The 10,609-nt window shown below is 43.1% G+C and overlaps 1 protein-coding gene across 1 annotated transcript; it reads right to left on the reverse strand.

Moving 5' to 3' along the window:
• Window positions 1–395: 395 nt before the first annotated feature.
• LOC143274412 (proline-rich protein 23A3-like) lies at window positions 396–1,208 on the reverse strand. Its single transcript, XM_076577474.1, has one exon. It carries the CDS (start codon window positions 1,206–1,208, stop codon window positions 396–398), a length of 813 nt encoding a protein of 270 aa, XP_076433589.1.
• Between the last annotated feature and the right edge of the window lie 9,401 nt (window positions 1,209–10,609).

Raw genomic sequence — 10,609 nt, forward strand, 5'->3', positions numbered from 1 at the left:
AGGAGCAGCAGCTTGAAGTGTCCAAGAGGGCCAAGGCAAGGCCAAGTCTCCATCCAGTCAGGGGAACACAGAAAGGACAGTGGCAGTGTAGCAAACCCAGTACTCTTGGTTCTGTTGAAATAGGGGACACTGAGAGTCTCTGTCCATGGATCCAGCCATGCAAATGAGGGGGATGTGGAAGATTCTGAGATGAAGCCTTCAACTGGCAAGCAGGTTTTGACCTCAGCGGTGAGATCTAGTGTCTCCATTCTTTGTGAAGCTAGTGGGCTGCAAAAAGCACCGTGTGCAGACAGGCTCGATGTTGGGTTGTTTGGTGTCTCCAGGGGCACGCAATCCATAGGGCAGCCAGGTGAGTGTCCAGGGTGCTGTGTGTCCAGAGAGCAGTCCTTTCTTTCCTAGAAGAGGCGCCTCCGGGCCTTGCAGCAAGGGCGCCAGAGCTTCTGCCTACTCTGAGGGTCCTGTGCCTGGTAACTTGGAGGAGGAGGAGGAAGAGGAGGAGATGGAGGGAGAGGCTGCAGTGGTGAGCTGGGGAGAGGCCACAGCATGCTCCCTTTGAGGCTCCAGATGGTGCTGGGAGCATATCTCTCTGCACCAGGAGAGGCTGTTGGGCCCCAGGAACATGGCACTTGGCCCGGGAACAAGGGGCTTGACATTCCGGTGAAGGGGAGAAGCATCACAGGGACCATGCCGGCTGGAGCATTCATCCACGGCATAGGCCTCAGGAAGTCGCCTAAAGCTCCTTGATTGTCTTCCTCTGGGATAAGCGGGTTTCTCCAGCCTTGGGTGTCTGCTACACATGTGCTGGAGGATTCTTGCTGGAGGATGACCTGGTGGTCCTGGGGCATTTCCAGGAGAGCAGCCTCCTGCTGGCTGGCAGGCAAGAAGCCAGGCTGTCCAGGCTGGTAGGAGTCCTTGAGATGCTCGGGCACCACGATGATGGTGTGTCCAGGGAGTATCACTGTCATGACAGAATCGGGCTCGCGCTCCAGCAGCAGGTCGAAGCCTTGCAGATGCAGTTTGAGAGCAAGGCCAGCAGGCAGGAACATGGTGGTGGTGAGCTGCTCGCTGGCCGGCCCAGTGGGCGCTTCCAGGTCTGCCTGTGCCTGCTGAGGGCAGTGGCGCTTTGCAGGCCTGGGTCCTTCTGGCTGGGCTGCCCTGTAGGGCAGCGGGTTGGCGGTGGGGCTGCGGGGCCGAACTCCTGGCATCATGGTAGCAATGGGGCCTTGGCACTTGACCAGAGTTGCCAGAGGAGGTCTGATCCAGCTGATGGACTTGTGCACTATTCGTCTTTCTTCAGGGACACCTGTTGTCTGGCTTCTTCTGCAAGAGACTCCGTGGACGGCCTAGGAGAGAGATGTGATCAGGAGAACTGACTGATCAAGAGTGTTTGGAGAGGACCACAGTTCCCATATATAAGCCTGGCTTCCAAGAAAGCCCCACCCAGGCAGGGCGGGGCTCAGGCAAGGTGGGACCCTTAACCCTCAAGAACCCACCTGTGTGCAATTGTGCATATGTGTATGCCCACAGGTGCTATTGCGTGGTGGTAGTGGTGGTGGTTGTGGTGGTTGTGGTGGTGGTGGTGGTGGTGGTGTTTGTGGTGGTGGTGGTGGTGGTGGTGGTAGTCCAGAGGAGAAATCGACCTTTGCATGTCTTTATGGTTTGTAATGCCTGATTTTGTGCAACACATAGAAACAGGAAACTCATTTTCCCAACCCCTACCTACATTCTCTTGAATTCATTGCCCCATCCCCACAAACCAGGTCCTAGAAATTTTTCATCCCAAAGAAAAATGGAAATGGAAATTAAAAAAGTGAAACTTTACTTGTTCGTCAGAGGTCAAGGTTGGAATAAAACCAGTGGCTAAATCTTTGTATATGGCCCTTTTTTATTTAATCAAAAATCGATTTCAGATTCATAGGGTGTCACATGCAAAGAACTGATCTAAGAAAATACCCCAAGGATACAGTGTTTGCCTTGCATGCTGGAGGCCAATGGGTTCGATCCCAGAAGAAAATTTTTAAAAGTATTAGTGTTAGTAATTTAGAACATCCCTAACCTCTGAAGATGAGAGACAAGGACAGGAAGATCAGGAGTTCAAGGTCAGCTTGCTGCATGGGGAGTACTAGGCCAGTCTGTGGACAAGGTGTATTCCAGGCTAGGCTGGACCCATGAAACCATGTCTCTAAAGCATTATTAGTTTATCCTCAAGGTCATCAGGGGTTGAAAAAAAGCTTTCAAAATTAAAACCTTCATTTGTGTTAAAAATGGATATTAAGCACAGTCCTACTTAATTTATAAGTGGCATCTTTGGTATTTTTCCTTCTAGTTCTATGGTTTTGTTATATTCTGTTTTTGACTCTTGAAACCACTTTTACTATTTATGACTCTCTCTTTCTCTCTCTTCCCTCCTCCTCCTCTCTCTTTACCCTCCACTCTTGGAGGAACTCAGGCTCATACATGCCAGACAAACACTAGAGCTAAGGGCCAAGCCCAGCCCCTTATTGGGCCTGTTTTTGGTTATTTGTCTGTCTGTCTGTTTGTTGTTTATATGTAACAGGGGTGAGGTATTCCATCTGCCCTACTCAAGATGTAGGCCCAAGATCCTGATGGTGGAGGATACCATGCATTTTCATTTGCATATCCATTGAATGTTTTTTGTTTTTTTTTTCTTCTCTTTCTTTCCTTTTTTTCAATTTTTATTTTTAAATTATTATTATTTTTTTTTTTTGGTTTTGAGTCAGGGTTTCTCTGTGTAGCCTGCTGCCTCTCCTGGATCTTGCTCTGTAGACCAGGCTGGCCTGGAACCTACAGAAATCCCTATGACTCAGCTTCCCAAGTTCTGAGATTAATGGCATGCACCACCACTCTCTGGCCATTGATGTGTCTTACTTTTTAAATAGTATGTCAACGAATCTACTACATGACACTATGGATATGCATTGGAAAACTCTGAGGAATATAGTCATGTGTTAATTCTGTCTGCCCTCCTGAGAGATCTTCTTGTAAAAGTTCTCCCAAAAGTCTTCCCTCCATCTGTTTCTCTCCTCCTCCTAACAATTATTCAAACTACTGGGTTTCCTAAGGACATTCTCATACACGTGTAAACTCGACCTTGATTTCATTCATGGCCCATGACCCTCTTCTCTTGCTGGCTCTCTTCCTTTTCTTAAATATTTCTCAAAGTACTCTAAGGATTTAGAAATGCTTTCAGCATTTCTTTTTCAGCAAGCGTATCATGAAACACCCCCAACTGACCCAAAATTCACTATGCAGTGAGGATAACCTTGGACTTCAGATTGACTGTCTCTACCTCCCAAAGGCTGGGGTGCATGTACCAACACCTTCCTTCTCTAGCTATACTGGGAATCTTTCAACCTCTAAAGGACCAGATTCAGATTGGGTCATCCATATTGTGGGATGTTTTGTATGCTGTGAATCTACATTGCTCTGAATGGTTGATAAAAAAAAAATGCTGATTAGCCAGTAGCCAGACAAGAAGTAAGGTGTGATGAGCAGAAAAGGAAAATTCTGGGAAGAGAAAGGCAGAGGCAGAAGATACCAGCCTACTGTCCAAGAAGCAGCATGTAATGACACACAGATAAAGTCCCGGAACATGTGATGACATATATATTAACAGAAATAGGCTGAATTGAAGTGTATGAGGTAGTCAATAGTAAGCCTGAGTTAATGACTGAGCAGTTTTAATTCATATAAGCTGTTGTGTGTTTACTTGGTTCTAAGGCGCTGTGGAATGAGTGGGACACAGAAAATATTCAGCTATACTTCCCACCTCAAATGATTCAATCAAGAAAAATCCCCCACAGGTTTAATTTACCTCTGGGAGTTTAGTTATTTTCAGAAACATCAAGATGACAAAAAGACTAGACACCACACACTCCCTGTATAAGAAGTTCTTATCCTCTGATTCTCTCCATTATTTATGTTAAACCTTTATTTATTTATTTATTTATTTATTTATTTATTTATATTTTATTTGCTTATGTGCACGTTTGTAGGCCTTTGTGAGTTTACATGCACTTGGGACAAAGAAGAGCCTGGAGAGAGGAGGGTGTTAGAGATCTTCTGGAAATGTGTGACAGGTGGTTGAGTGCCATCCTCTGGGTTCTACAATACCAGACAGTCCTTCTAAGTGAGTGGTTCATCACTGTTCTGTAGTGGGTAGCCATTCCAGCTTGGTTCTGGAAGTTCCAACCTCCATTGAGACTCTGGCAACTGTCACGCCTACGAGGCGGGGTGAGGGGAGGCGCCGGGGGACCCGAGAGCTGGATGGGTCATTGCTCTCTCTGGGTGCTCTAGGTGCCGGGATGCTGACCGGTGCTTATTGACTGTGCAGAGCTCCGGAGAACACCGCTGGACTGTGTTACACCTTCCCCAGACCCTGCGATCTACCCATTACTTAATTTGTGAGTTACGCCATTAAATAAATATCCTTTTAACTACGTGGAGTGGCCAAAATAATTTCTCCAATATCTGGCACCCAACGTGGGGCACGAACCCACGACCCTGAGATTTAGAGTCTCATGCTCTACTGACTGAGCTAGCCAGGCGGTAAGCATATAGTTTCAAGTAAAGGTACTTGATAATTTTACACCTTAAATTTGACTAACAAATTTTGAGTAATTCGTGTAATATGGCCGACAACATTACCTCACAAGAATTTAAAAACCTTTTTGCCTGTATGATGAATGACATCTTCCTGGAAATATACGACATTCCTAAGGCATATCTGGGCTATACCATTTTGGCATTCATCATAATAATTCACACAGTGTTCAAACACTGGTTTAAGAACAAAGATGAGTCATTATTGGGACTGATACAGGCTTTAAAAGATAGCAATGAAGGCTTACAGAAAAAGATTCTCTCTCTGGAATCTGCTTTCAAAGATAACAATGAAGGCTTAGAGAAAAAGATTCTCTCTCTGGAATCTGCTTTCAAAGATAGCAATGAAGGCTTAGAGAAAAAGATTCTTTCTCTAGAATCTGCTAATCAGGATTTACAAAACAGGCTTGTACCCAAAATTGATTTTATTGATAATAAATATGAATATTTAATGGATAGAACACTAACTCTCCAGAGTGAAGTTGTGGCTACTCAGACAGTATATAAGGAAGAAAGATTATCATTAATTGATAGGATAAGGTCCATGGAATCATGTGTTTCTGAGGAACATAAAAACTTCTATGATTCCATGAGAAATATGGAGTCCCTTGCAAGAGAGGAGGTTCACTCCCTAGAACAGACCCTAGGTGCTCGTTTGCAAGCCCTAGAAGAAACTCTCAGTAAACATGACAAGGGAACTAATAAGCAGAAGGTCAAGACCATAGAGGTTGTAACATCTCCAAATGGCTCTCATATAATGGCTTATCCTGTTATTATCCATGAGAAGCCAGCAGATGACACACACCCCGAGCCATATATGACATATACATTACAACCAATTTCAACAAGGGACTTTAAAAATATAAAGGAAGCAGTAGTTACGTATGGGATACAATCCACATATGTAAAACAGATGTTAAATTCATGGTCTACCTCACATAGAATCATTCCAGATGACTGGCATCAGTTAATTTCATCTGTTCTAGAATATAGTCAGCAGTTACAGTGGAAAAGCTGGTTGAGAGAAGAGGCAAAAAATTTAGAACAACAAGGTAAAATCAGAGGTTTTGTGATCTCCCAAGATCAAATACTTGGTGAGGGATGTTTCGCTGACAGGAATGTACAAGCCACTTATGATGAGCATACAATATCCCTATGCCATACAGCAGCTCTAAATGCTTGGGAAAAAATTCCAGAACCTGGAAAACCAACTGAGGTATACACAAAGATATTTCAGGGACTGCATGAACCCTTCACTGATTTTTTACAAAGACTGAACAGAGCTATAACAAGAGCTGTGTCAGACAAAGAATTAAGAAAAGTATTAACTGAGTCCTTGGCGTTCGACAATGCTAATGCAGAATGCAGAAGAATACTTACACCATTAAAGATCAGATCAGCTCCTTTGGAAGAATGGATTCAATATACTAATGGTGTTCAGTCTCTTAACTACAGTAATGAGGCTTGGATAGGAGAGACAAATCCCAGAGGTGAAAGAAGGCCCCGTGTTACCAAATGTTTTAAGTGTGGTACACCAGGTCATATAAGTAAAAACTGTACATGGGGTACTCCTAGAAGCAATACTCCTTCTAGGAATAGCCTAAACAGGAGACCCCAACCACCTCCTGGATTATGTAGAAGATGTGGCAAAGGCCGACATTTGACCAGTGAGTGCAGATCAAAAATAGATATACAAGGCAACCCTTTACTGGCGGGAAACACCTCAGGGGGCCTCTTGCAGGCCCCCAAACCAAACGTAGTACGAACATTCCCTGCCACTGTGGAAGAAATTCCTCTCCAGGACAACTGAATAAACCAATGCCTAATGTAAAAACCGATACTGCAATGGATGATAAAACAGCTTTGATAGCTGGATCACAGTTTACAAAGAACAGTATAAAACAAATATTTTGGCAGACTTCCATAAATGAACAAAGACCAAAGCTTAGAATTCGAATTAATGGCCTGGTTCTGGAGGGCCTGGTGGACACAGGTGCAGATGTGTCTATAATTACACCAAAATCATGGCATCCGAATTGGCCTCTTCAAGAGGTAGATGTCCAACTGTTAGGGATTGGCACCCTATCTCAGATAAAACAGAGTTCGAGATGGGTTGAATGCATAGGGCCAGAAGGACAGAGAGGAAGGCTGAAGCCTTATGTAGCAAATGTAGCAGTAAATCTTTGGGGCCGAGATCTGTTACAACAGTGGAATACCCAGATTAAAATTCCTACACTTTCAGAAAAGGAATACAGACCAATGCATGTTTCTAGGAATAATTGTAGTGGGTAGCCATTCCAGCTTGGTTCTGGAAGTTCCAACCCCCATTGAGACTCTGGCAACTGTCACGCCTACGAGGCGGGGCGAGGGGAGGCGCCTGGGGACCCGAGAGCTGGATGGGCTAGCGCTCGCTCTGGGCACTCTCTCGGTGCCGGAACGCTGACCGGTGCAGATTGACTGTGCAGAGCTCCGGAGAACACCGCTGGATTGCGATACACCTTCCCCAGACCCTGGGACCTACCCATTACTTAATTTGTGAGTTACGCCATTTAATAAATATCCTTTTAACTACGTGGAGTGGCAAAAATAATTTCTCCAATATCTGGCGCTCACGTGGGGCAAACTCCAAAGGCCTGGGCGGCTCCCGCCATCTCCTCCCTAGCTGGCGGGTACCTAAACCCGCCTGCAAAGTTCCATACAACCAGGGAACACCTACACGGTTCCATTCCCGAAAAAGGGAGCAGCTAGTCCGATCTCAATTCCCTAGCCTAGCCCCAGACCAGCGAAAGAGGCAGGAGAGTGCTAGCTCCGATTTCGTGCCCAGAGCGAGCGCTAGCCCATCCAGCTCTCGGGTCCCCAGGCACCTCCCCTCGCCCCGCCTCGTAGGCGTGACTGTTGCCAGAGTCTCAATGGGGGTTGGAACTTCCAGAACCAAGCTGGAATGGCTACCCACTACAAATAATATCATAACATGCTATAAAAATCAGTCACCAACCATTCAGGCTGTTCACAAACAGAGCACGACTGTTGTTGAACTCTCAGAAGTACCAACTGCCTTACCTTTAAAATGGCTAACTAATAAACCTGTCTGGGTTGGACAATGGCCTTTGACAAAAGAGAAGCTACAAGTTTTAGAACAGCTGGTTCAAGAGCAGTTAAATGCTCAACACATTGAAGAATCTACCAGTCCTTGGAATTCTCCTGTATTTGTTATTAAAAAAAATCTGGTAATTGGAGAATGCTGACAGATCTGAGAGCTATTAATAAAGTAATTCAGCCAATGGGCTCCCTACAGACTGGGATGCCCTTGCCCTCTATGCTACCAAAAGAATGGCCTATAATAGTTATTGACTTAAAAGATTGTTTCTTTACCATACCCTTACAGGAAAATGATAGAGAAAAATTTGCCTTCACAGTACCTAATTATAATAATTCTCAGCCAGTCAAGAGATATCAATGGAAGGTCCTCCCACAGGGAATGTTAAACAGCCCTACTTTGTGTCAATACTTTGTGCAGAAACCATTAGAGATAATTCGTGTAAAGTTTCCACAATCCATAATTTATCACTATATGGATGATATCCTATTAGCTGATCCAAAGTTAGATACATTGGAAAGCATGTTTGAAGAAGTAAAAAAAGTTTTGCCTCGCTGGGGACTGCAAATTGCTCCTGAAAAAATACAAAGAGGGGATTCTATTAATTACTTAGGATATAAGATAGAGCTACAAAAAATTAGACCCCAAAAGGTACAACTAAGAAGAGATAGATTGAAGACTCTTAATGATTTTCAAAAGTTATTAGGAAGCATTTCCAACTTACTGGGTATCATGGGAATATCCAAAGATGGACTACAAAATTTGGCTAATACTCTAGAAGGGGACAAAGAATTAAATAGTCCAAGAGAATTATCAGCCGAAGCTGAGAAGGAATTGGCTCTAGTAGAAAAGACAATTCGAGAAGCACATGTGGATCGTGTGGATCCAGAACTTAAATGCATTCTTGTCATATTCCCCTCCAGACATTCCCCAACAGGTATTTTGATGCAGAGGGAAGATATTATATTGGAATGGTTATTCCTACCACGTAAACCAAATAAGAAATTAAAGACTTATATAGAAAAGATCTCTGATTTGATTCAAAGGGGTAAATTAAGACTTCGCCAGTTGACAGGAATGGACCCAGCAGAAATTGTAGTACCATTAACTAATGAGGAAATTTCATCACTATGGAAAGATAATGAATACTGGCAGAGAGCCTGCAGTAACTTTTTGGGAGAGATTAACAACCACTATCCCAAAAGCAAGAGAATAGAATTCATAAAGAAGACTGAATGGGTCCTTCCTCACATTGTACGACAAAAGCCTATTTCTGGAGTCCTCACATTCTATACTGATGCAAATAAATCAGGGAAAGCAGGATATAAATCAGGAGACTTAAGTAAAATGGTGCAAAGTCCATATAGCTCTGTACAAAAGGCAGAACTGTATGCCATTCTTATGGTACTGATGGACTTCACAGAACCCCTCAATATAGTCACTGACTCTCAATATGCAGAGAGAGTTGTTTTACATGTTGAAACTGCTGAATTTATTCCTGATAATACAGAATTAACTTCATTATTCATACAATTGCAGGAAATCATCAGAAAAAGGGAACATCCTATATATATAACACATATCAGATCCCATACAGGTCTGCCAGGACCTTTAGCACAAGGTAATGATGAGATTGATCAGTTACTAATAGGTAATGTGCTAGAAGCTTCAGAATATCATAAGAAACACCATATAAATAGCAAAGGTTTAAAGAAGGATTTCTCCATCACTTGGCAACAGGCTAAGGATATTGTGAAAAAATGTCCTACTTGTTCCATCTATAACCAAACTCCATTACCTGCAGGGAGTAATCCAAAAGGTATACAAAGAAATGAAATTTGGCAGATGGATGTGTTTCATTTTGCAGAATTTGGAAGATTAAAGTATGTACATCATACCATTGACACCTATTCAGGATTTCAATGGGCAACTCCTATGAGTTCTGAAAAGGCTGATTCTGTGATTACACACCTATTAGAAGTTATGGCCATCATGGGAATACCTGTACAAATTAAGACAGACAATGCCCCAGCATATGTCTCCAATAAAATGAGACAGTTCTATGCTTATTACAATATAAAGCATGTTACAGGTATTCCACATAATCCCACAGGCCAAGCAGTCATAGAGAGATCCAATCGAACTTTAAAGGATATGCTAAATAAACAGCAACAGGTAACAATGACTCCTAGAAATAGACTGCATAGTGCTTTATTAACCTTGAATTTTCTCAATGCTTATGAGAAAGGAACAACAGCTTCGGAGAGACATTGGACGACAGACAAAACTCCTGAGCTAAACCAACCAGTTTATTTCAAGGATGTGCTGACCTCAGAATGGAAACCTGGATATGTTCTACGTTGGGGAAGGGGTTTTGCCTTTGTTTCTGCAGGAGAAGAAAAGCTATGGATACCAACAAAATTAATAAAAATTCGATTCAAACAGGAAAAACCCCTTGATGAAGAGAAGTAAAAGATCATCCACCAATGTGACATCTCTACAAGTTGTAAGAAAAATTTAACAATCAAAGGGTGGGGTAGGGTTCTGTTTTTGTCTTTCCAGGATAATGGAAATACCCATCTTCCAAAACTCACAAGGCCTTGGATATCCGGATGTTTACAGCACAAAGGAAGAATCTATTGGTACCAATCTACACATGGTAAAATCTCACTGTCTAACATCTTTCTATCAATCTAGAAAAGTTGTGGTTCCAATTCAATTATAGCCAAGCTGGCTTTGGAGATGGAATTGGCTCACTCCTTCTCTAAACCCAAGCATATTGCTAAAAGAAAAGTTTAAGAGATTCTTCAGTCCCATATCAGAAGAGCCCTCTGGTGTGAGACAGAAGGAAACCAATAAAAAGGGACCATTGTCTTCTAAATTCTAATT

The sequence above is a fragment of the Peromyscus maniculatus genome, chromosome 7, assembly GCF_049852395.1.
Source record: "Peromyscus maniculatus bairdii isolate BWxNUB_F1_BW_parent chromosome 7, HU_Pman_BW_mat_3.1, whole genome shotgun sequence".
In the NCBI taxonomy this organism is placed as follows: domain Eukaryota; kingdom Metazoa; phylum Chordata; class Mammalia; order Rodentia; family Cricetidae; genus Peromyscus; species Peromyscus maniculatus.